Here is a 27,034-nt window from a genome sequence, read left to right as displayed (position 1 = left end):
AGTATTCCATGAATATTAAATCTTGCTCTTTCCGCAGCCTTTGATTGTGTGGCGCATGGTGTTTTCTTGAAGCACCAGGAGCATACTGTGGGCCTTTCAAGCACCTTACGATGTGTCACTTTCAATCCTGTTTCCCTCAGTGGTGTTAGTTTGTCCCTATAAATAAGCACTGATTACATTTCTGTGAATAGAGTCTCCCAAGCCACGATCAGGACTACTGTCATGCACATGTTTATGCAGAAGATACCATATTAATTTTTCTCTTCCTACAGATTTTTCCTCACTAATCTCAGTTCTGTCAGCCTGTCTGAAGGAGTGAAGAAACTGGATGGAGGGCTCAGGTGGCTGCATTTGAAAGTGATCTCAAGTAAGAGATGTTGCTAGTGTGGACTCTTCTTTCGTTGAAGGCTCAATGGTGGAAATTGCTTGTCATCACAAATGGTGTGTCTGGACTCCACTGTACCATTTAAAAGCTGAAACAGCATCAGCAATTTGGAATATTTTTGAACAGCAAGCAGTTTTCAAGGGAATTAAAAAACATATGAACAGAGGGAACTAAGCCAATTATTAAGCACTCTACAGTAAATTCCAGTAATTTTTAAACATAAATTACAAGATACATATGTATATTGGCATGTACTGAACAAACTGCCTCTGCTAGCATGCTGTAATGCAACGTGGTAGCACATGCTGCTTTAAACTCGTTCTTGGGCAAGAATCCATTGTAAACTAGTTGGTTCACCTTAACTGGGATAACCCAAGAGAACATGTTAATAAATAGAGATGAGGTGGGTTAATAGGGGAGTGTACCATGTCCATGTTCTAGGCTCATTTATCAGCTGTAGCAAAATTGGAGTTTGTTGCACCAGGATAAGGATAAAGATACAAGGTAGTTCCTATAAATTACATTTTACTTTGTTTCACATTTGGTTCTTCCCTCAATATCCCCTCTCTGTGGTTCTGTTTACACAGGACTTTGGAAAGCACCCTAGATTTGAAATTTCTTTAAAGGGCATAAATTTCACAACCACAGCTGTAAGTGTTTTTTAATGGAGTGCGGGGGAAATAAAATTAAAATCTGCTTGTGAGCTGGGAGGCTCTCCGTTAGAAGAAAGTTATTTTCAATATAGGCCTTGTCTATGTGAAAAAGTCCCAGAGCTAGGGGGCCAAAAGTGGATGTCCAAAATTAGGCTGCTAAATCTATATTTAGATACCTAAATAGGTGGCCTGATTTCCAACATGCTGAGCGCTCAATAGCTCCCATTTACTTCAATGAATACAGACTTCCCAAGCTGGGGACTATTTTAAAAGAAATCACAGACCGTTGCAACCAAATATGTCCCTAGTTTTCCCCTCTCTTACAAAGGAGAGTTTTTTTAAAAAAAATGGTCCTATCCCTAAGCTACTGGCCAAAACTCAGGGGTTCCTAATATCCGTGGACTGGTGCCTGAGGTAACATCTGCAATTTCCAAAAAAGTTTTCCACAGACCCCAAGGAGTTTGCATTGGAAGTGAAACAAGTAGAGGTCCACACCTATAGTGACAGAATACGTGGAAAGAGAGGAGGCAGGTAAAGATTCTACACAAACCCCCGCTGCAAAATTATAGACATGGCGTTACATTAATACTATGGTGATTAGTACTTTATAAATACAGATTAGAGAGCAAAGGGAAGAAAGAAAGGACCCCTTGAAAGCTTAAATGAAAATAATCCTACCCTCCCTAAATATTTTAGGTGGGCCCATAGCTTGCTCCAAAGTCCTGGTTATACACCCAACTCCTGCTTTGGGAAAGTTTAGACCCTCTCTAGTCTCAGAAGAAGACTGTAGAAGAGTTTGGGAATATCAGAAACACAGCGTGGGTATATCTAGTGGGACTCCCTCTTTTTCAGTGCTATGAAACTTACTATACATTCATGCTTAAGATTTCGCTTTACTATTTAGCTGCCAATATTGATATAGGTTGATTATATTTATTAGACAATGTGCCTATCACGTATGTTCTACACAAGCAGAACTCAATTTTCAGTGGGATGGCCCTGCTGTTCCATGACAGAGGTTAGCAGAGGATAGTTCTGCTATTCTGGGAAGCAGTTAACTCTAAAGGATTTCCTCCCTTTGTGTACATGTTCTTGAGTTGCTGGGTGTTTACTTTTGCTTTCCTCACCCACCTCCCCCTTTTCTCTTTGTGATACTTTGCCACTTCTAAGTCCTGATGACACACTGCATTACAGAATGTCAGGGATGCCTTATCATCAGTGACTTGCAGTTACTGAAACCCAGATTCAGACTTCAGACACTGAGGACAAAGTATGCTTAATGCAGGACCCAGATGTGGAACTTCATGTCAAAGGGGCTCAGACTCAACCCTGGACAGGCTATATTCAGATCAGGCTCAAGACCCCTAAAGCCTTCCTTCCAGTAATAGATCCCCAACAGGGATGGCACGAGTAGGAAGACAAAAGAAAGAATCCTTCCTGCTGCAATCAAGGCAAGCTATAGATGAGATCACAGGAGGATATATTGAATGTGAAATGGATTTATATGTACAGCACTTGGATACACCAGTGATAGGTGCCTTAGATTTAGATTTAGGAAGGGGACCTGAAGCAATGATTCGAAGACTGAGCTTTTTCCCCTCTGCTATGCGGATGTGGAAAGACGCTAGGAAGAGCACTGATTCTCCCACTATACCTACAGAAGTGATGTTTGTAAGAAGGAGTGCAGAGGGCACACACAACAGCTGTGCCATGGTAACAGACCCAGAGGATGACACCATCACTCCTCCCCCACAGTCTCTCAAAGCAGACATGACATTACACACAATGAACCAGACCCTCAGCCCCGATACATCCCTTTTACGCCATGGAGCAGTGCAAAGGTAGCAACAAGGCTCATCCTAAATTTGGGGTGAGAGGGGATACCGTGTGGAGTGCCAAAGTGACTTTAAACCCCTCTCAGGCCCAGCACTGAGTACAGCTCACCTGGACTGCGGGATGGACTAATACGAACATTTATAGAACAGACTCTGTGTGATAGCCCACTCTTATGTATTGATAAAAGGCCTGACGAACACACATAAATATCCTGTTAGATGCCAGAAGAAATCTTGCTACCAGGAAGTTAAAAATACGTGCTCCCTAACATATGATTGCCCTCACCCATCTTGTAAAACTCAGATAAACTGGAATGTATGTACAGAACACACATCTATATGGCCTAGGATAATAGTTATCTACAGTTTAAAGTCTCTTGTGAATTTTTAAAATGTCTCAGAGAGAGAGGTGGGGGGGGGGAAGAGAGGGAGAGAGAGAAAAGCCCAGTCACATAGTATATATTTCAAGAAATTAAAAGACACACACACACACACACACACACACACTAACACTTCTTTCTTGGGTCTGCTGTTAACTTCTATCTCAGTGCTTACTCAAGATCAGCAAGAAAGCAGTTCTTACAATCCTCTTCCCCATTATGATCCCTGAATAACAAGGTAATTAACTGAGTTCAGAAGAGCCAAAGTACATTGCCCTCCCATCCCTCTGGGTCTTTCTGCACTGATAGTAGACACCCACTGTATTTCTGTTGTTCAGGAAGTCTTTTAGCCCCATACCTTCCAGAGGCTGTGTAAAATCCAGACTTCCAATCCCATGTATTAGGCTTTCATTTTACATATTTCTCAAAGTTATAGGTCTGTAATGTTGTTCCTTTGCAAGGTTCATTTATCAAAGACCGTAGGGAAAAATGTGCATTTTATATTGCATTTGAAATAGTATGTGATTAAGTAAAGACAATATCATAGTACCTTTGCACAGCGGTTGTAATGCAGCCTTCGCTGTACTACCTTCCTGACATTTGAATGTTGAATGGTGCAACTGTAACATTCTTATAACATAGTTTTTTTATGTGGAGTTTCCTAGAATATTTTTTTTAAAAAGAAAGAAGATGGAAAATGAAGATACATAAAAGAGGCAGCACTTCACATGCCAGGACTTCAGAGCTGTGATGGCTTAAATTTAGGGTGACCATATTTCCCAAAGGGAAAACAGGACACTGTGCAGGGCTGGCCCAACCCCCCTTCTCCCCTCCCCACCCGGCCTGAGCCGCTTGCCTGAGTCTCTTTCTCCCCGGGGCTGATGCTGGCATCACTGCTCACTCAAGACCTGCCTGCCTCCAGCCTGAGCCGCTTGCCTGAGCCCCTCTCTCCCCGGGGCTGATGCTGGCATCACTGCTCACTCAAGACCTGCCTGCCTCCAGCCTGAGCCATGCCACCCTCTCTGCGTGGGGCTGGCGTCACCGCTCACCCCTGGCATGTTCCTCTACACCCCACTTTTTTGACAAAAGTGGACATTTTTCCCGTTTGCTCTTGCCAACTTGATCAGTTGGGAAGAGCAAACGGGACAAATGCCCACTTTTGCCAAAAGTCAGGACAGACAGGATGGGGCTTAAAAAAAGGGACCGTCCCAGCCAAAATGGGACATATGGTACCCTACTTAAATTGGTTAGAGCATGTATAAATTCTATCATCTGTAACTACTTGGCTGGAAACCACCAAAACATTCTCCCCACAAACTGTAGGACGTTTACAGCAGAGAGTCCCTCTTTAGTACTCTCTCTGGAGGATGACAGAAGGAAGCCTCTCTCCAGGGAATCTTACCAGCTACTCTCAGCAGAACAGAGCATCAGAGCAGAACTCCCTCTCTTGAAATTTACAAATGTTTATCCCTCCTTAATCCCCAAGCCTAAAGACCAAGTAGTTAGATGTGTTATTGTGACACTGCACCCCATACTCATCATAGTAATATTATTATAATATGGTTATGGCATAATTATGATGCATTTTGTACAAGATAAGTCATGTGAGGGGTCATTGGAAAAGTTATGATTTGGTAAACATGATTATCCTATTTATATGCATGTATAATTTTTGTATCTGAAATTATAAATACTGCCTATGTATCTGTACTTCAAATTTAGTTACCCCTGCGTAATGCCCACTAGACAAGAAGCTTGCAGTCTAGCTAGCTGGTTGGGAAGGGCCTATTCAGGACAATGAGCCATTAGGGAAAACAATAGGCCTTAGGAGAAGCTTATCTCCCATCTGGTGAGCCTTCCTGAGAAGACTACAGACAGCCTGTAAGTCATGGCTGCTATGACTCTACAAGAATATGTGACCAGGCCACATGATTCTTGACTCCATCTTGGGATGTCAGTATTTTTCCACGAACCGGTCTGGGAACCAAGTTTTGAAACAACAGGTTCCCGCCATATGCTAAAGCTATATAAGGCAGGGAGTGGCATCATCTATGGTTCTTCACTCCTCACACAAGAAGACTCCTGGAAACACCTGAGAAACAAAGACTGAACTGGGGAAAGTGCTGGACCTAGGCTAAAGGGATGTCTAGCACATGTATGAAACACCTGGAGATTCCAAGCTGCAAAGCAAGTGTAGCTTGTGCCTTAAGAATCTACAGGTCTGCCTGTACCATCAGTTAGGGTGAGAATCTGCTATTCATATCTAAGGCTGCTAATTTAGACCCCATCATTTTATATGCATAGTTGGGATTATATTTTCCAACGTGCATTACTTTGCATTTATTAACATTGAATTTCATCTGCCATTTTGTTGCCCAGTCACCCAGTTTTGTGAGGTCCCTTTGTAACTCTTCTGCTTTGGACTTAACTATCTTAAGTAATTACAGGAGGTGGTCAGCACCTTGAAGGCCTGGGTCCTTCACAGAGCAGGAAGTATTGGGAGAAGAAAGGGGAGGTAACACCAAGGTTCCTCATGTGGAAAACATGTTCACCAGCTTGCTAATCACACAAGTCTAGTCATGTACAAGTGAATCACACAAAAATAAACACCAGTCTGTGCCATGCTGAATTTGTCATCATGGCCTCAGACTCTGTCAAGTCAGGCAGATGATGATATTTCCTTTAAAAGCATTTCAGGAACAATATCAGAAAGTTAGGAATTTTGGGTTTCGACTGTCGGGATGACTAATGCAAATAACCAAAATGGCAAAGCAGGTCACAGAATCCTCAGAGCGGCCACTCTCCACTTCACAGCAAGGCTGGCCTCACTTACAATTGGATTTCACACATTTATTTAGTTTCTGCAGTTACTTAGTTATTTCAAATGGCACTCTGTACATTTAACACAGAGTTTGTTTCTTCCTTGACAAATTCAATTTAGTCAGTGAATTCATGTGTCATATAGGTGGTCTCAGTTATTAGGCTGATAGGGTGACTGAAGAGAGTCAACTAGATTGCCAATTAAAGTGGGAGGACAATTACAAGAAACTTGAATGAACAATTTCCTCTCAGTTATCAGGATTTGTAACTTTAGGACAGTGACTAAGACACTGCAAAAGCTCTTTATTGCAAACTACCATCAGCCAGCAGGGCACTTGGAATACATAAATTGGACACGTCCAGGAAATAATATTTTGGACAGATGACTACACTGGGGGTAACTGGAGATACCATTAAATAAATTATTCCCTATTTTTGTGGAATTAATACAAATGGCATTGTAAATAAAACACAGTAAATAGAACTCTGTATATTTACTCTACTCAACCTGCATTGATCCATTAAGCAGCTACTGTTATTTATATTCAGTAATGCCTTGAGATCACACTTGAGATCAGGACCCTATTGTGCCAGATATGATACAGGTAACCTGAAAGACAGTCTGCGTCTCAAAAAGGTTACAATCTAAACACAAGATAGACACAGGATGGGAGGGAAGGGATATAACGTACAAGCAGAATGAACAATGAGATTATGTGCAAGTACTGTTACTGCCTAACTTTAAGCATGTAATTAAGTCCATCCCTATTCTGCAAAGCGCTCACTCTTTGTTTAAGCACATGCTTAAAGTTAAGCATATACATTCTGATGAGGCAGCATAAAATCATGAATAATCAGATATTTGGTGAACCACTGCTATGAAGTGACTGATTATGCAGCTCTTTTCAAAGGTGAAAGATTCAGTATAATAGGAAAAGCGTCAATGTAATTTGTACCCAGAGAGGATAAGTAACATATGCTTCAATGTTCAAATAAAGATAGAAGATTTTTGCTTTAAATGATCTGATTAAAAATTGTTCACATTATAAAATCCTTTAGCAACCATCACTTGCTAAGAGCATATCTATCACTTTCTGTAGAGTTGACTCTTGTTCTACCCAAAGATGGAAGTGAGTGGCTGATTATCTCAAACTGTTCATTATGTACTGGCTTAAAATTAAGCCTACGATTATCTCATGGAGGTCACAGAAGTCACAGAATCCATGTCTTCCATTAACCTCTGTGACATTTTTGCCCCGCAGCTCCCAGCCCCCGCCCTAGTGGGGAGACCCCGTGCCAGCCGCGGCAGGCAGTTGCAAACTCCCTGCAGCTGACCAGCCGCGGGCAGCAGGAACTCCCCACGCAGCTGCCCAGCCGCAGTGGGCGGATCCCATGCAGCTGCTCAGTAGCGGCGGGGCACCGCCCATAGCTGCCCAGTCTCAGCGGGCACTCCCCGCAGCTGTCAAGCCGGGGTGGGCCATAGGGGACCTCTGCAGCTGCCCAGCTCCCGCCAGCGGCTGGGGGACCTTCAGCTACCAGCTCCCTGGGGGTATGGGGATGCACTGCAGTGGTGGGGGACCCAGGAGCCCCAGGAGAAGTGGGTGCTGAACCCACGTACCCCTTTTGTCAGGGATATTTTTAGTGAAAGTCAGGGTCAGGTCATGGGCTTCCGTGAATTCGTTTATTGCCTGTGACCTGTCCATGACTTTTACTAAAACTATCCCTGTCAAAAACTTAGCCTCACTTATAATTCATGAAGAAAATTGTGACAAAAATTGAAGGAACCATTAGGGCTGGAGTAGTAACTCTAGAACCAAAGAGATAAATAGAATATATGCTGAGTGTACAGAAACCTATTTCCTTTGCCTTGAATGAAGTACAACAAAAAAGAAGAGTTATATTGCTGCTGTTATTGAGACTGGTAAGAAACTTCCGAAAACACTACAGAAAAAATACTTAAGGGCAAGGTTAAATGGTACATAATTTTTCAGTCATTAAGAATCAGAATTACACTTATGAACCACCCCCTTATTGAAAATTCTGTCCGTAATAACAAATAGCAACAGCGAATAGTAAGTTACCTATACTTTACATCATACTTTAATACTTTACATCATAGTGTCAATGTGTTTTGATCATTATTCCATGAACTCTATTTTAGAAAATAACTCACTGGTAAAGCAATCTTTTCCTCTTGAGAGAGCTTCTATAAGATACTATATCATAAGGCCATAAATATCTCCTAACAAGATACAGCTACATCATCTCTCTTCCCAGATGGCCATACCTCTCTTACCGACTTTTCTCTCTATCTCTGTCTCCTACTAGCTTCTCCATTTCCTATGTCTTGCTAGTATTTTTATTTAACTTTTAGAACCTGCTTAAGTAACCCACTAAATAATAATAAGGATGAGGAAAGGAAGAGTAATTTAGATTCTAAGCTCTTCAGAAGATGGACTGTCTGCTACTCTGTGTTTGTACAGTGCCTAGCACAATGGGGGCCCCACTCTTGATTGGTCCTTTAGGCACCACTGTAATAATTAATAATGAAGTGAACATAGCATGAACACTTTGTGCCAGATTTGGTGCAGCACCTCACAGGAAGTGCAACACAGAAGGTACAGCTCAAGCAGGGGGAAGGGTATGGTGTCTGTGAGCAACCTATGTGGCTCTTAGATACTGGGCTGACCTGAGGTTCAGAAGAGCTCCCAGGACATTTTAGAGCAGCCCCGGGGTGCTCTAACTTACAGCAACCTTGCATAGCTGCCTATAATCTATTCTGCAGTCCAGAATACCTGGAGAGCAAACGATACCAGCCACTCCCCCTCTTACCTCTGACATGCCCCTGGATCTATTACTACGAACAGTATTTCTGGCCCCTGCATCGTGGGGCCTGCTGCATAGACCCTACACTGCAGAAATTTCACAGGGTGCCATTCCACACAGGAGCAGTGAGGAAGGGCTGTAGCAAAGGCTGGAGTCTGTCCCTTTGCTTCTGGTATTAATAAGAGTAATCTTTACTTAATGTACATAACATTCTTTATCCTTCCAGTATGCTGAGTGAATCTTTGTTTGCAATAAACTATTGTTACTGCACCTGCACTTATTATTTTAAGAAATTAAAACTAATTAAAAAACACACTTCCTTGATACCAGTGTAAGTGGAGGAATAGCCCCGCTATTGTGTGGAACTTTCCTGGCTTCTGCACTACCCCGGTGAAGTGGGCTAGCAAAAGGATCTGAGTCCTTGCTCCCACTTCCTTTACCCAGTGGCCTCCCTGCCCTTGAGGACTCTCCTTCCACTCTCCTGTCTGGCAGAGTCCTTGTAACCCCAACAAGGCTGGGCCCAGGATTCCTTGGGGCCTCGACTCCCAACCCTGCTGTGGTCACCTAGGAAAAGGGCTAAGGTGTCCCCACTCCGGGGTACTCTCTCTGCACTCGGCACTTCATAGAATCATAGAATATAAGGGTTGGAAGGGACCCCAGAAGGTCATCTAGTCCAACCCCCTGCTCGAAGCAGGACCAAATCCCAGTTAAATCATCCCAGCCAGGGCTTTGTCAAGCCTGACCTTAAAAACCTCTAAGGAAGGAGATTCTACCACCTCCCTCGGTAACGCATTCCAGTGTTTCACCACCCTCTTAGTGAAAAAGTTTTTCCTAATATCCAATCTAAACCTCCCCCACTGCAACTTGAGACCATTACTCCTCGTTCTGTCATCTGCTACCATTGAGAACAGTCTAGAGCCATCCTCTTTGGAACCCCCTTTCAGGTAGTTGAAAGCAGCTATCAAATCCCCCCTCATTCTTCTCTTCTGCAGGCTAAACAATCCCAGCTCCCTCAGCCTCTCCTCATAACTCATGTGTTCCAGACCCCTAATCATTTTTGTTGCCCTTCGCTGGACTCTCTCCAATTTATCCACATCCTTCTTGAAGTGTGGGGCCCAAAGCTGGACACAGTACTCCAGATGAGGCCTCACCAATGTCAAATAGAGGGGAACGATCACGTCCCTCGATCTGCTCGCTATGCCCCTACTTATACATCCCAAAATGCCATTGGCCTTCTTGGCAACAAGGGCACACTGCTGACTCATATCCAGCTTCTCGTCCACTGTCACCCCTAGGTCCTTTTCCGCAGAACTGCTGCCTAGCCATTCGGTCCCTAGTCTGTAGCTGTGCATTGGGTTCTTCCGTCCTAAGTGCAGGACCCTGCACTTATCCTTATTGAACCTCATCAGATTTCTTTTGGCCCAATCCTCCAATTTGTCTAGGTCCTTCTGTATCCTATCCCTCCCCTCCAGCGTATCTACCACTCCTCCCAGTTTAGTATCATCCGCAAATTTGCTGAGAGTGCAATCCACACCATCCTCCAGATCATTTATGAAGATATTGAACAAAACCGGCCCCAGGACCGACCCTTGGGGCACTCCACTTGATACCGGCTGCCAACTAGACATGGAACCATTGATAACTACCCGTTGAGTCCGACAATCTAGCCAGCTTTCTACCCACCTTATAGTGCATTCTTCCAGCCCATACTTCCTTAACTTGCTGACAAGAATACTGTGGGAGACCGTGTCAAAAGCTTTGCTAAAGTCAAGAAACAATACATCCACTGCTTTCCCTTCATCCACAGAACAGTAATCTCATCATAAAAGTAATCTCATCATAAAAAATCTCATCATAAAAACCCTTCTCTGACCCACTGACCATTACGTACAAGTTAAAGCAAATGCAAGTTATTTAATCAACAATTAATTTTAAAAAGAATAAGGAAAAATGGGAAAGGTTAAAGGAAGCACATCAACCCGCTCTGTGGCAGGGAACATCACAAACAGTGTCTCTGGAATGTCAGGGCAGTTCACAGTCTGTTCCTTGTAAGTCCCAGGCCTTCTTCTCAGGCCCTGGCTGTGCTGCAGGGATGATGTGGGTTGGACACTTGCTCTGGTGGTGGCCTCACGCTCTCAGGCTCTAAGTGGTAGGACCCTTCTTCCCAGTGTCGCCCCCGCCCTGTCGGGGTTACGATCCAAGCCTGGCCTGCAGAGCCCCTTGGCTGAGGCGTCTCCCTGTGCTGGGCCCGCTACCCAGGGTCCCCCCTCGTTCTCCCCAGCTGCTCACCGCACCCAACTCCGGACTGCTCCAGCCCGAGCTCCACCCCTCTGTCTCTGCACTGCTGCTGCTCTGCCTCCAGCTCCCTGGGCTGCTTCTGTGGCCCCTCTGGGTCTGGTTGCTGCAGCTCTGCTCCCAGGACAGGTCTACTCTGCAGGCTGCTTGTGTGACTCTGCTCCCAGGGCTGCTTTTCTGGCCCCTCTGGCTCTGGTTGCTGCAGCTCTGCTCTCAGGACAGGTCTGCTCTGCAGGCTGCTTCTGTGACTCTGCTCCCAGGGCTGCTTTTCTGGCCCCTCTGGCTCTGGTTGCTGCAGCTTTCTTCCCAGGGCAAGTCTGCTCTCTCTGGGCTGTGCCTCTGGCTTTGGGGCTGCAGCTCTGTTCCCAGGACAGGGTCTGCTCTCTCTGGATCTGGCACAGCTCTGCTCGGGCCCCTGCTTTCTCCTTAGCTCGGCCCCACTCTGTCTGACCTAGACAATTCCAGCTCACACAGAGGAACCTCCCTGGCCTCCTGACTCCCTGATTAGCCTGCCCGCCGTGTCATTCAGGCTGACCTGGAGCATTGGCCTCTCCCCATTGTTCCTGGGGGCTGTCAGTCTCAGGGTCCTGATTCCCCATTGACCCTTCCCCCTTTTTAGTACTGGGAGCTAGCAACTAAAACACCGCCACTGAATGTTAGTAAGGGGGCAACAGTCCCCTTACACCAGCATTAGAAAGTTTGTGTCAACGTCAAGGGGAAAAGCCTATAGCTCCATATGCTAAAGTGATCGATGCTCATGCATATAATTTCCAAAAGTTTCTAATAATCTGCCACCATAAACAACACTACAGCCTTGGAGAGCTTGGCACTTGGATTTCTGAATCAGAAAAGCATCAGGGATGACATGCCCTGGTCTTCAAAAACAAATAAACCAAGTCATTACGTTAAAATGGTAAAGAAAGACTAACTTGAAGGTTTACTCAAGCCTAAATGCCATAACCTACACAAGCGATGAACACCATATATATACACACAAGCTGTTGCTTCTGTACTACTGCTACCTATGGGTATTTTCCTCCTTCCATGCAAATGAGAATTCAGGAAAACATTTTGCCTTGTAGACTGTCTACTCTGGTAAATTCAATTGTCATCCCATAACTAGTTGGGAGCATAATGCCACTGATCCTGTTTCTCCTCACTGCAAACATTAAGTGAAGTATAACAAACTTAGACATCTTAGAGTCCTATTACTGCAACTGCTCATTTCAAAGAAATCAGATCAAAAACTCACTGATGGGAAGGGAGAAAAGAGGAAATTCTGCTTAGCCGAAGGAAAAATAAGTTAGATTTACCTTACTTTAGCAGAGATGAGTGACTATTGTATCATGTAGCTAGAACAGGCAGTTGTCTAGGACAGCAAACTAATTAGTGGCCATTTGATATTCAAGGGATAGTAGGCAGTGAGCATCCATTTTCAGGTGTGCCCAAGCAGCAAAAATCCTAGAAGTGGTGCTGGCTCTGACCTCTGCTAAAATTCATGCTCTTCTGGTTTCGGAATCTTCAAACTACAGTTTATAATAGGATGTGCCCTCTGAGATGTGGCTGCTGTTTTCTTAGCATACTAAAGCATGTTTCCCTATGTAGAAGGGAAGCCAGTATGTCAAAGCCTTTGACTGTAAGCTCCTTGGGGCAGGGACTGTCAGTTTGTTCAGCGGTTGCACAGAGCCTACCCAATGCATTCCTGTTCCATGGTTAGGGCTCCTAGATACCACAATATTATAAATTAATAATAATAATTTGAATTCCCGTTTAAATGCTTAAGTAAAGGCACCATAGTTTTCAGATGTGCTTATCCTCATTACACCCTAGAAGCCAATGGGAGTTATGGGTGTTCAGCACCTCTTAAAATCACATTATTTTTCACTTAGGTTCCTAAATATGGATTTAGGTGCCCAACTTTAGATAACCCTGTTTCAACACAGGCCAACATTTTCCAAGTAGGGATCTGATTCAGCTCTAACTTATCCTGGTTTTACAATAGTGTAACATCATTTCCTTTGATGGATGGCTAGGTGCAACCACGGGGTGGGGGGAGGGTGTCTTCTCCAACTTTTTGCTGTTCTGAAGTCTGCACATGCAATGCAGCTGCAGGACTCGTTCATTCTCCTACCCCTAACCAATTTTTAAAAACCAGTTTGCCTCACTAATCCTTGTACCATGTTAAGTAAGATCAAAATCAGCCCCTATTTACAGAATTACTGACAAAACTAAATCACTGTGACTAATGCTTAAGCTGCAGCTGATGCTATTAATTATTCCATAGACAAAAACTGTGATATCTTTGTTTTGAAAACAAACCAGTGCAGCATATGTATCTATACAAAATGTATTCAGCCCAATCAAAAAACATTTATTTGACAGGCCTTTTATCGTGCATTAATGTTATGTGAGTAAACATTACACATCGACATAGAAATGTATGGCTTCATCATATGCAAGTGGTCTAATTTTAAAGTAAGTGACCATTCTACATCCCTGCAAATCCAGAACTTCAAGGCGAGCCTATTTTTAAAGTAAAATGTGATCATAAGTGACAAAAAAGACTTACATTAAATATATTCTCAATTGTGAGAAACAAAGTGCTTTCATTTTATTAACTGTTAACACCGTTTTCTACCAAGAGTAATAGTAATATGAAGACATACAGATCCACCACAGTTTAGCTTTTCTTACATGATCAAAAAGGATGACCAGGGACATAAGAAAGCAATCCACTATTGTCAGAGTTTAAAGTTGGGAGCTTTTAGACCTTTTAATTAACTTTTATTTTACAATAATTGAGACACTGTGGTGGTTTACTGTGAATAAACTCGGTCTCCACATACACCCTTCCTAATTTTACCTTATTATTGCCTACACGTTTCAGAGAGCTGGGGAAACGTATCACATATTTAGCTCCAAATATTTAATAACTGGTATTCTATTGTTTAGTAGTGCAAGTAAAACTGCAATTAATCATGATTAATTTTTTTGAGGTAATCGCATGTGTTAACTGCGATTAATCAACAGCCCTACTCTAAAGACAACTCATTTCCATTCTGGTCCTTCAAAACAAAAGCTTACACCACACAGACTACCCTGATCCCAGCAGACTTTACTGGAGCCATCAATCATATATTACTATAAGTTGCACCATATTTGTAGAAAACAAAATTTAAAAGTAAATGCATTAGATCTGTAGTTTCCAAAGCTTTGTGTCTCGACTATTCAGCTATGGCGTATCAAGCTTTTACATATAGGGATTGCAAAGGGTTTTTTGGTAACACTGCACATTAGAAGATGGTGTCAGGGTATGTTAGGAAGTAACCACGGATTAAATTGCCCCATGACAGAAATAATTTTTGTGAACCACAATAGTAATTATCACAGGAGAGTCATGGATAATTATTACTAGCTTATCCATTCTGAGTAATGAATTCACCTCTAGCTAAGGAAACTAAACTACCACTTTTAAACAAAGCACTAGTTTTGTATCCTAGCAAACAACCATCATGCAAATTGTGTAGTGTCTATGGTATATGCAGTAAGCACGCACATGCCATTCTTGGTTATGGTTGTACAGAGGCAGCAGACATCCTGATAGGGAGAGGATCTCAGTATAACCAATGTCTCATGACACTGTGCCTATGTTACCCGAGGTACTGTTTGACCAGCCAACCCACAAGGAGTCTGCCTACAGGTCTAATAAAGTACCAGTCACTGCAAGAAGTAATGTTCTTCTGGTCTGTATCCCTACAATCCCAGCTGAAGTCCTGATCCTGCAAACTCTTACATGTGTCATTAATTTTTAAGCATGCGAGTAGTCCCATTAAACATAAATAGGAACTTAAAACACATACATAAGTGTTTTCAGGATCAGAGCTTCTTCAAATCGGTAAGGTTTGTGGAACTCTTTCAGCCTGTGTAGATGAGAGGGCACTGATTCTTTGTCTAGTGCTAGGGAGTGGGTCAGACAAGAACAAGTAACATGCAGCATAATCATACTATGAAAAAACTGTTTTCTTTGTATGCATCAGTGTAGAAGCCTGATTCTCTCTCACTTTGGCCAGTGGAGTTTTCGTGACAGGAAGGGCAGTTGGATAATGATGCTTAGCCCTTTAATCGTACTCTGCATCTGCAAAGCGCTCTGCAATAAGAAGTTATAACTATTCCACATACCTATCCACCTCACAGCGATGTTAAGTGTTAACAGCCTTATTTTTAAAATGTGAATACTGAGGTCCATATTTTCGGAAGCCGCCTCTAATATTGGGTGTCCCACATCATTCATCTAGAGGCAGCTTGCCCAGGGCCATGCAGTGAATTGATGGCATTTAGGGTGAGAACTCAAGGGCCTGTGATTCCCAGGCCTGTGCCTCACGGCCATACCGCTCCTCACAGAAGGAGCAAGACAAAAGGGGAGAAGCAGATCTGCTTTTTTTAATAGATGCAGAGAGCAAGAAATAAAGGGAATGCTTTTGTCAAACGTATGGCTGTGCTGGCCAACCGCCTTTTCATTTCCCGCAAGGGAGGCGGAACATTTATAGCATTAATGCTTTCCAGACAGAGAGACACAGGGAGGAGTGTGTGTACATTTCACAGTGTAATGCCTCTTGCATCGCTGATCTAGACTGAATTTGGTCAAATTTAAGTTCATTCCATACTTTATCAAAACCCTGTGTGTGGTAACTCCCCTGCCTTGCTACATATCTGAGCTCCTAATACATTCTGCACAATACCTCTAAGGGGAAAAAGGCTTTTGAGGTCAGTGGTTCCATACGTCATTGATCTACTAGCCAGTCCCCAGTCTGTTTCCTGCCCTGTTCCTAAAGCCATCCTGTACCCTGTCCTGGAGAAAAGTGCCCAGGGTCTGCTCCAGGCATCCTTGTTTCCTTCCCCGCATCCAAGCACAGAGGAACTACATCAGTTCCATGATGCTTGGGCCTTGGAAATGTGCTGGGGCATAACTTCATCCATGTGCATTACTGGGGGTTGGGTGTACATCCTAAAGAGATTGTCGTTCTTTAATGTGCAGATCCTAAAGAGGAACTGACCACGTAACACTTCCACTTTTAGATATAGCTAACTCAGTGTTGCCAACTCATGATTTTATTGCAAATCTCATGATATTTGGTATCTTACTTAAAGCCTTGGTTTCGGGGTGATGTGATTAGGTGAAAATTGCAGCTTTCATTTAAAATAATTAAATACATTTATAGCCTTCATGGCAGCAGAGAAAACCTTGGAAACATGACTTGAGGGTAACCTAATGGCTCACAAAGCAGATGGTGAAGAATCCATTTTTCAAAATCTCATTACTTGTATGTCAATTTCATGACATGATTTTGGGGCACCTGGGTTGGAAGTACTGGCTGAGGGGATTTGACACCTCTGAAAATCAGGCCCAAGGTATATCACATGCTGCAGCCACAATCTGATGCATCTAAAATTAGTAGATGCTTTTAAAATATTGGCCATAGTCACTTGCTCAAGGTCATACAGCTCCAGCAATGCTGGGAATAGAACCTAGAGTCTTGACTGCCAGTTGTCTGCTCTAACCAGCAGACAGTACTGCCTAAGTGCTCACTGACAATGAACAATGTTTGATGTTTTTAGAAAGCTAAAATACTTGATTGATCATTATGGGCCTGACCCTGTCCAGTTCTTAGGGTCCTCAGCTCTCATTAACTTCAGTGATTTGACCTTGCAGGATCAGGCCCCTAGATAACGTCAAAACAATTAGGCACAATTATCAGTGCAACTGCATATGTTCCTTCCTAGCACTCCTGCTCATTCTGTGCCTACAGCAATTGGATAGTAACATATTATATTAAAAAAAACACTTAGCAAATTCATTAGTGTCAGTCCAAGTTAATTGGGGTATCAGCACAGTGCAATGTTAGGCCTTAATTAAAAATATGTCAAATGAATCTAGGACCTTGAAATATCATTACATAATAGGCATGTACTTTGGGTACAGATTAGGTGTATATTGTTTTCTTTTTCTTGCTCTTCAGTCATTAAACAGACTGCCTCGTTTACAGCAGTTTATATGATAATTGCTCATTTCAATAACACCAAGTAGATACTGGAAAACATCTTCATCAAAAGGGATGGAGATTACTCCTTGTGCATTTAGGAGAGGAATATGCTTTAGGGCATAGTAAGTCAGGGGTCATAACACAATCATGGCTCAATGGATGCTGTAATGATCTTTTAGGGACTTTAGGGACTTCTTTAACTTGGACTCAAGACTCACCATTTGGTGCTCAGTATCAGACTATTCCAGCGTAGTTCTTTCTCTGAGAAAAACAGAAGTTCCTGTCTTATTCTTTCTGTGGGAAATCATGGGTCTCCAGTTCCTAGTGAACAAATGTCCACATCACAAAAAACAACCACCGTTAAGTGTCATTCATTTTCAACCTTGTTAGTGAGGCCAACACTGGACAGGCACAGATATTTGTCTTCTCCATGTCAAGGTGGAGATCCTGGTGAAGCAACATGCACTGCAGCTACACACAGTGTACCCATTCCAGCTGATCAATCTACTGTATCTAGCTTCCCGACAGCATATGGGTTTTATATAACAAACATCAGGAAACATCACTTCTACCACTAAAGAATCAGAACTCCACCCCTTCACCCTTCGGTTTAGGCCACATCCTGAGCTGAATACTCTATCTAGACACTTAAATGGCCCCATCACTGTACTATCTGAACAGCTTCTAAGAGCTAATGACAGTATCCTCATGATACCCTGTGCAGAAAGGTGGTGGTATTATTCCCGTTCTATACTCTTTACTTTACCAATGTCCCACAGAGAGTCTGTGGCAGAGTTGGATAATGAGCCAACATATCCTGAATCCCCATCCAATGCCTTAACCACCAGAGCAGCCTTTCTCCCTCTCCTATTCCCCACACATCCAAGCTTTTGTTTGCACTACTATTGCAATCTCTCCTTCCAGCCTTTCCACCAAATTTCAGTGTACAATTTGGTCATCTCTTGCCTTAACTCAAATGCCCGTGTGTGCACAGGCGCCAACTTCTACTGGCGCCGGTGCGTGCTTGACCCCCCTCTGCCCCCAGCCCCGCCTGACTCCACCCCTGCCCCACCTCCTCCAGCCCCCATTCCAACCCCTTCCCCAAAGTCCCCGCCCCAACTCCGCCCCCTCCCTGCCCCTATTCCGACTCCTTCCCCAAATCCCCGCCCCGGCCCCGCCTCCTCCCCTGAGCGCACCACGTTCCCGCTCCTCCCTCCCGGAGCTTGCTAAAGCTGTTTGGCGGCAGCAAGCGCTGGGAAGTAGGCAGAGGAGTGGGGACACAGCGCGCTCAGGGGAGGAGGAGGTGAAGTGGGGCAGGGAGCTTGGCTGCCGGTGGGTGCAGAGCACCCACTCATTTTTCCCCACGGGTGCTCCAGCCCCAGAGCACCCACGGAGTCGGCGCCTATGCATGTGTGTGATGAGCACCTGATAAGAACCTAACTAGGTTCTAAATAGCTAAATATTGGACCTTGCTCTTCTAAGGCCTCCTTGACTCTGACCTCAAACCCACTCAGCAGACTGCTGCTAAAACCATCTTCTGTGGCTGCTACTTTCACCATGTCACTCCCCTTTCTTTAAGAATTTCACTAACACTTGTCTTCTGCTTCCAACTCATTGCATTGCCTTCTAGACTCTTCACCACCAAGTTCTAGACTACACTGATCCAATTTCTTCCCAGCTCCCACTTGCTCCCTTCCCTCTGACAACTTCCCATGCCCATCTACTCCCACTGTATCCTTTTCCCACTCTTGTTTCTCCTGTGTTCTCATTTCTGGTACATGCTCCCTAAAGCAGTGCACCAAGCATTCAGCCCTTCCTCTTTCAAATCTCCCCCCAAAGTCCACTTCTTCCATAAATAGTTCCACTAATGGTTACCCTCCTGATCTCCTTCATGTCTGAGTTCTCCCTCTCCTGGGTGCTCGTCCCAATTCCTTGATAATCTACTTCCAATCAGTGGGTGTGTGTCAGCAACAGTGGATGAATGAAATAACTTGGCTCCTGCTGTTAACTGAATCAGCATCCCAGCAAATTAACTAGCAATGGCACAGTCCACTCGTGGTAGACACACAACCCCAGGACAGGACAGGACTCGTTTGGGACTTGGGAACCCGGTCTCTCCAAACATAATCTTAGGGCTAGTCTACACTAGAAGCACTACATTGGCACAGATGCACTGGTGCAGCTGCACTGCATTAGCACATCTGGTGAAGACACCGTATGACAATGGGAGAGCTCTCTCCTGTCAGCATAAAATTACTCCACCTCCGCAAGAGGCGATGCCTTTGTCAGCAGGAGAGCGTCTCCCACCAACATAGCACTGTCCACACCGGCACTTAGGTCAGTGTAACTTGCATCGCTCGGGGCGGAGGCAGGCTTTTTCACACCCTGAGCGATGTACGCTATATCGATATGAGCGGTAGTGTAGACCTGCCCTTACTCTCACAGACAAGGTTGATTGTTTCTCGGATACCTACACCTATGCCTGTGTTGTTTGACTGCTCAGAGCTTAAACCATTTAATCATTTTGCCTAGTCTGCCCACTGAACTTGATATTAAGGGCTATGTTATGTTTACTACGGATGGACAGCCTGTACATTGCTGCACATGCCATGTCTTGTACGACTAGTGCCTCCTCTGTCACAGTACGTCTCAATACAGCAGGTAATACCTGTTGATAAACAAAAAGTCTGATCAACAGAGAACACAAAGAAAGTTCACGTCCTTTGTGGTTGGCAGTCAAATAGGCTTGGTTACGATAAGTACCTGGGACACCCATTATATTCACTTGGACTGTTTAAAATGTTTTTAAGCAGCTCCCTTACTGTGAGGCATGTAGCAGGTTGAACAGCTGACTCAGAGTCAGCATGTTACACAGCAAGGCATAGCAGATCCTACTCACCCCTAAATCTGTTTGCTAGCAGAGCCCAAGTATGATTAACTGATGCCTTTAAAAGCAACAGGCTCCAAAGGTGTTGTCACTCAGCCTTGGACAACTTCCTCAGTACACAGGTATCACTGTGCTCTGAGAGCCCGTTCAGTAACTCACAGGAATGTGCCACCGTAAGCAGAATAAGTTAAGTACTGTTAATATAAATACCAAGAAAACAAATCTCAGTGTAAGCTTTCTCCTGAGTTTGTCTGTTTGTAGGGTTTTCCTCACAGGACCCCCCTCTCTCTCCAATCTCGAGTTCTCTATACCTCAAAGAGATGCTCCAACCATCTTATACCTGGGACAGAGCTAACAGGACCCACTTTCCAGCATGAGTCAGCACAAATAACTGCAGCTTCATGCTGGGTTCTAGCCCCTGCCAACCTGTCACATTGGTGTCACATTCACCAGGGAAGCCAACAGAATTTCTAGGGCTAAAGTTTTAGACTGGTATGTGGATAACAGAACATCCAGTTATAAAAGCATGAATTTAAAATAATATTTAAGAACATTTAAAGAGGTTTGTCAGGGGTATAAGCCCTCAAGCTTCAGGAGGGCTAGGAAGAAACTTTCTCTGTGGGCACATTAATAACTGCCATCTGCAGGGTTTCTTACACCTTGCTGAAGAAGACAGGAGACTGGACTAGATGGACCACTGGTCTGATCCAACGTGGCAATTCCTATGTGCCTTTATTTAAACTGCTGCACCCATTCATGCCACATGTACTCTTAGAATGTAATTCAATATCAGTTAAATAATATTTAACTCAAAGGGAACTCCTCCCATATCACCTCTAAAAAGCGAGTTGACCTGGCTGAATGTGAGGGTATCAATGTGGAGCACAAAGATCTAACCACGGGACAGAACAGCCATGCTGTCAGTAAATTAATCATTTAACACCTTTTCTTGCTAGAGTGCAGAGCTGACCATTGCTACACAGCACAAACAGTCACATAGGTTAAAGTGTAACAGCAACAAGCTTGACCCCTTGTATTGTCTCAATGATTAGCAGACCACACCAATACACCCATGGCCTTGGTTTAACGAAGAAATGACTCATAGTTGTTTGGTGTGTCTACTTTCTCAACTCTGTCAATGTGGCATGGGAAGACAGGTGGTCTCTCTCAAGTAGATCGATACCAGACTATTTAGGGTTGAAACCAATACCTTAAATTCCACCTAGAAAGCCAGGAGCAGCCTGTGCAGATAACAAAACGTCAATGCAATATGCTTGCAGCAATACTGCACTTAATGGTGGACTGCCACTATCTGGTCTAGCATCAGTTTCTGAATGGATTTAAGATGCAGTCCCAAACATAACGCATCACAATAATCTAGTCTCAAGATGACAAAGGCATGAATCATGCTAACAAGGTTTACATTGGAAAGGAAAGGTCACCGCCTCCTGGCAGATGCAAATGAAACAGGTCTCAAACGCTGAAAGCTGATTATCCACAATAACTGGGAGCCTAATCAAAGTCTCAAGCTATGACCACGAGTAACAAGTGGTGGGCAAACACCCTCCCTCAGTCAGAGGGGCAGAGATATGTTCATATCTTCTGGTTACTTTTCCTACCTCTGTATTATCTAGACAGAGATGCAGCCGGCTTGCTGTCATCCATGCCCCATCTCAGACACTGAAAGAGGTGCTCAACTGCACCAGCCAAGCTGTAAGAGACAGAAACATACAAAATGCCATGCATTTGGAAGACACTGAAGCCCACTAACAAGCATTCCTTGCTTATCAAACAGCCTCATATATACTTTGCACTAGAAGATGGAACGCTGCTGAACTCCCTATGACAGTCCCATTGGTGAAGAGGAGCAATTGCTCAACACCACCCTCTGGGATCTCCCATGAGCTAGGAATGAAGCCACTTGCAAGCAAACTCATCCATTCCTCAAGGTGCATCGGTGTGTCACTAGCACTCCATGACCATCAGTACTGAAGGCAGCTGACAGCTCTACTAACATCAACATGGTGCTTGATCTTTGTCCATCATTAGGAGGAAATCATCAATCAGTGCGACTAGCACAATCTCTGCATCATACCCAGGTTGGTACACAGATTAGCACGAGTCAAGGAAATTGGAGGCATGTGGATACTGTGAGTTATCTGATCACAGCCATTTCAATAATCTTAACCCCAAAACTATATTTAACACAGAATGATAGTAGGCCAGATTGTCAATGCCAAGTGATAGCTTTTAGGGCCTAGGCCACACCAAGTGAAGCCAGAAGCCTGCCTTTCTTCAGGTAGATGCTGCGACTCTCCATTAGCACTGGTCCCAGCATTTCTACATTAGTGTCCACCAGCCAGGAAAGCATGAGTCCAGAGTACAGGTTCTGACAAAAAATTCCTCCAACACCGCCACAACCTAACTAGCTAAAATTCAAAGAGAGAATATGTAGCATCTGTTCCTTGCATGACACATACTCTGCCTCCATGGACACAGACTGTTCAATCAAATCCAAGCTATTTTCTCCTCAAAATGACTAGCAAGATCCTCACAATGGAAGGAACTCTCAGTGGCCACCAAGTATACAGCCAGTATGAAACAGGCTGTCAGACATTCAGAAGAAATCAGCTGGTTATTGAGATTATGTGGATGCTATGGTGAAAGCAAAGAACCTCTTTGTCACGGCTGAGGCTGGTTAAGTCATGCTTAGTGAATGAACCTGGAATTGGGCCTAATGGGTAAGGTCAGAGAGCCAAGGGTCAGAGCCAGAATCAGAAACCATACCAACGGTCAGAGCCAGAGTCGGAAGCCAGGATCAGAGATGGATTGAGAAGCCAGGAACCAAAGCAAGATGAAGGAGCAGGGTGTGTCATAGCAGTCTACTGAGGACCCACTTAGTTGCACAGACAACTTCCTGGTGTTCTTACCAGGCTTAGGTAGTGCACCTGGGCCACGCAGGCACCTTGGGAGCACGGCCAATCAGGCCCTCTGTATGGGGCACATCCTGTGGTGCTTGGGTCCACAAGGGTCACAGCCAATTGCTGCTCTGCCACAGATATCAGGCGGTGGTGTAGATGTAATAGTTGCTCAGGTTCTAGTCCCGTGGATCCTCACCCTCTCCTTTGCCACAGCATGAGAGTTTAAACATCTTCATGCTGCCATCAGCCAGCATCACACAAAGTTCTACCATCAGCACCCTACTCATCTGACTGAAGGTTGAAAAATAAATCAGCATAATGCATAGTAATCCCCTAACCCAGGATAGTGGTGTACAATTTAGAGAATCATAGAATCATAGAATATCAGGGTTGGAAGGGACCCCAGAAGGTCATCTAGTCCAACCCCCTGCTCAAAGCAGGACCAATTCCCAGTTAAATCATCCCAGCCAGGGCTTTGTCAAGCCTGACCTTAAAAACCTCTAAGGAAGGAGATTCTACCACCTCCCTGGGTAACGCATTCCAGTGTTTCACCACCCTCTTAGTGAAAAAGTTTTTCCTAATATCCAATCTAAACCTCCCCCACTGCAGCTTGAGACCATTACTCCTTGTTCTGTCATCTGCTACCACTGAGAACAGTCTAGAGCCATCCTCTTTGGAACCCCCTTTCAGGTAGTTGAAAGCAGCTATCAAATCCCCCCTCATTCTTCTCTTCTGCAGGCTAAACAATCCCAGCTCCCTCAGCCTCTCCTCATAACTCATGTGTTCCAGACCCCTAATCATTTTTGTTGCCCTTCGCTGGACTCTCTCCAATTTATCCACATCCTTCTTGAAGTGTGGGGCCCAAAACTGGACACAGTACTCCAGATGAGGCCTCACCAATGTCAAATAGAGGGGAACGATCACGTCCCTCGATCTGCTCGCTATGCCCCTACTTATACATCCCAAAATGCCATTGGCCTTCTTGGCAACAAGGGCACACTGCTGACTCATATCCAGCTTCTCCTCCACTGTCACCCCTAGGTCCTTTTCCGCAGAACTGCTGCCTAGCCATTCGGTCCCTAGTCTGTAGCTGTGCATTGGGTTCTTCCGTCCTAAGTGCAGGACCCTGCACTTATCCTTACTGAACCTCATCAGATTTCTTTTGGCCCAATCCTCCAATTTGTCTAGGTCCTTCTGTATCCTATCCCTCCCCTCCAGTGTATCTACCACTCCTCCCAGTTTAGTATCATCCGCAAATTTGCTGAGAGTGCAATCCACACCATCCTCCAGATCATTTATGAAGATATTGAACAAAACCGGCCCCAGGACCGACCCTTGGGGCACTCCACTTGTTACCGGCTGCCAACTAGACATGGAGCCATTGATAACTACCCGTTGAGCCCGACAATCTAGCCAGCTTTCTAGAAGCATAGCAACAGACAGACAAACTCAACGCAGGTGGAAGTGGGCAAGGGATTCAAGTGGAGCAAGACAGTGAAGCCAACTGGATTGCAAGAAGGCTGATTTTGCCCCAGGAAACTGAAAGGCATGTGTTTAATCACACATCACTGAAAACTATGATCAGGAGATGCTCGGTGGCATTTCCTGGAAAAGTCTATGGTTTCCCAAAGATCAGAGAAGCTAAACGCTATTTTAAGAAAAATGAATCTATACTTATATTTAGTGAGTAAACAAGTTTCTACGGCTGGTTTTTCTTCTCCTTTACTGTAAATGGGCAGCTGTACAAGTAACTAGAGATAGTAAAGCTGGCTTGATAAACATTTCTGTTCTGTCCTTTTGGCAGTCTCCTTTTTTTTTTTAAGTCATACAGGTTTTCATTCTAGTAAGCAACTGCATTAGCATTTCATGGCCTTACTCAAGTGTGTAAAAGATAGTAGCTTTATTAGTGCTATTAATTTCACATATTTGCTGCTGTAAGAGATTCACTCTTGGGCAAGGCAGGCAGCAATTGCTGCAGCTAGATGCTTAAGCAGCACTCAAGAGTTTTCCAACCCCATTTTCTCAGACTGAATTTTTATCCTTTCAATTTTTCTTATTTCTTCTTACCTCCAGCTGCTGCTATCATAGAAGACATTTTCCCTTCTGATAGGAGGATATAGAATGTCAGTGCCAGTCTACAAATGGCCTGTCATCTTCCCTAGCAAAGTGAACTCATGCCTTGAACAATGGATGTTGCTGGCAATGCAATTTTATAAATGCCACTAAAGTTCCTTCTGAAAAGTAGTTACTGGGCATGAACACTTAACATATGTACTGACACCTGGAAAAAGTCAGAGAGAGTGTGTGTGTATTGGGAAGATCAACTGACTTATGGCACCCAATTAAAGATCATCAAAACTAATTGCCAAATAATTATAATGAAATTAAAATTTCACTTCTACAGCATCTTCTAGCAGAGAATATCATAGCTATTTGCAAATATCAATTAATTAAGTCTCATACTCCTGCGAGTTAGGCAAAAATTAGCTGACTGACTTGTTTAAATAATACAGGGATGCATGCTATAGAAAAATCTAAGTACTGATGTATTATTATTGAAATCTCAGGGTGCTAATGTTAAAAATAATTAATATTAATTGCAGACTTTCCACTATCATTCCTAGATATGTTTCAGCATTCTTCTTCCCTAGTTTCTGTCTCCTAACAAAACTGCTCCAGAGTATTTTGCCCTAGACCTTGCATTTTTCCAGGATGAATATCATTTTGTTATTTTCTGATGATGTTCCTAATCCCTCTAGTAAATTAAGTGACATGCTCAAGGTGATATAGGAAGTCAGTTTTCAAAATTGGAGCTGGAACCCAGAATTTGTGTTTTCTAATTCTGTGCTCCATCCACTGCACCATTTTTTAACTCAACTCTAAAAACCACTCAACTTTGTCCACTTTTTGGGTTCTTAAACATACACATGAGAACTGTGAATTAGGGAGAAGTAACTAATTTTGCCCTAATTATGTTCCTGTTTATCTTGAGCATTTAAATGGCCAAACTGTTTCTGTCATAGATAGAAAGAGCTGAGATCAGTCCTGCACAGCTTCATGTGAGGAAGTACCCGTCACTTCAAAGGGAGTTCCTCATCAGGAAGGCTTTCAGAATCAGTGTCTAAATCTTCATATGTCTGGACTGCTTCTTTTCCAATTGTGCTGGGTTTTTTACATGTTTAGTAACAGATATCAGTCTTGTTTTTTGTTTTATGTTTTAGAAATGTGAGCAGAATTAATTACTCTATAATGACAACTGGAGAAAAGATTAATAGGACTTTTAAATACAATTCAGACCTTCATGGGATTTGAAGAATCCCTTTGAAACGTGAAGAAGCCACTTATCTACTAAACTACACAGTCTTTTGTTTAATACTTACTGGAATTCTGAGATATTACAGCCACTAGAGGGCTACCGTATTTTGCTATTAATACAGAAGTATATTGAGAATGATGCAAAACATGAGCTGTCAAGTTCAAACACAGTGCATGTCTAGATCAAATCCAGCTCCTTAGTCAGGAAATTAGTCTGCATGCTATTTCACTCCACTTGCATAATGACTGAGTATCTGGCTTCTATGCAGTGGAGAGCAAAGTAGTTGGGAAAATGTCATTCAACCACCTGCCTGCCAGAGGGCCCATAAGCAAGGCAGTGGTTTAGTACTTCTTCCATATCTCCCAGCCTATGGAGTGGAATAATGACCACAATCCCTCAGAGCTAGGGATTGTACCACTGGATCCACATAAATGTGGGTTTTCAGCCTCTCTCGTGGCCCACCTCCACAGTGGCTTTCTACACCAGACTATGCAGGACAAGCATAGAGACCCTTTCCATGGCACATAGGTAGGGTGCAGGCAAGCCCAGACAGCAGACCTCAGGAAGGCCTGTCTGAAGGGCTCCAATGGGCTCGTGCGGGAGGATATTGTGATCTTGTATGGAGAACATTTCCTGGTGACGATATTAAGCACTGACAGTACATGAGAAAATAGA

At 43.8% G+C, this 27,034-nt stretch overlaps 1 protein-coding gene across 3 annotated transcripts in view; it reads right to left on the bottom strand.

Annotated features, from left to right (window-relative positions):
- TMCC3 (transmembrane and coiled-coil domain family 3) overlaps window positions 1-27,034 on the bottom strand; it is a 239,276-nt gene that overhangs the window by 97,557 nt on the left and 114,685 nt on the right. Inside the window, exon 1 of one of the 3 annotated variants that reach the window (XM_075124283.1) lies at window positions 17,454-17,507. The exons of the other annotated variants lie outside the window; for them this stretch is intronic. Coding sequence (XP_074980384.1) covers window positions 17,454-17,456 — 3 coding nt within the window. The 5' untranslated portion in view covers window positions 17,457-17,507. Of the gene's footprint in view, window positions 1-17,453; window positions 17,508-27,034 lie in introns of those variants that run through there. 3 annotated transcript variants of the gene reach the window in all.

The sequence above is a fragment of the Caretta caretta genome, chromosome 1, assembly GCF_965140235.1.
Source record: "Caretta caretta isolate rCarCar2 chromosome 1, rCarCar1.hap1, whole genome shotgun sequence".
In the NCBI taxonomy this organism is placed as follows: Eukaryota; Metazoa; Chordata; order Testudines; family Cheloniidae; genus Caretta; species Caretta caretta.
The sequence above is the reverse complement of the archived record's forward strand: the minus strand, read 5'-3'. Positions and strand labels throughout refer to the sequence as shown.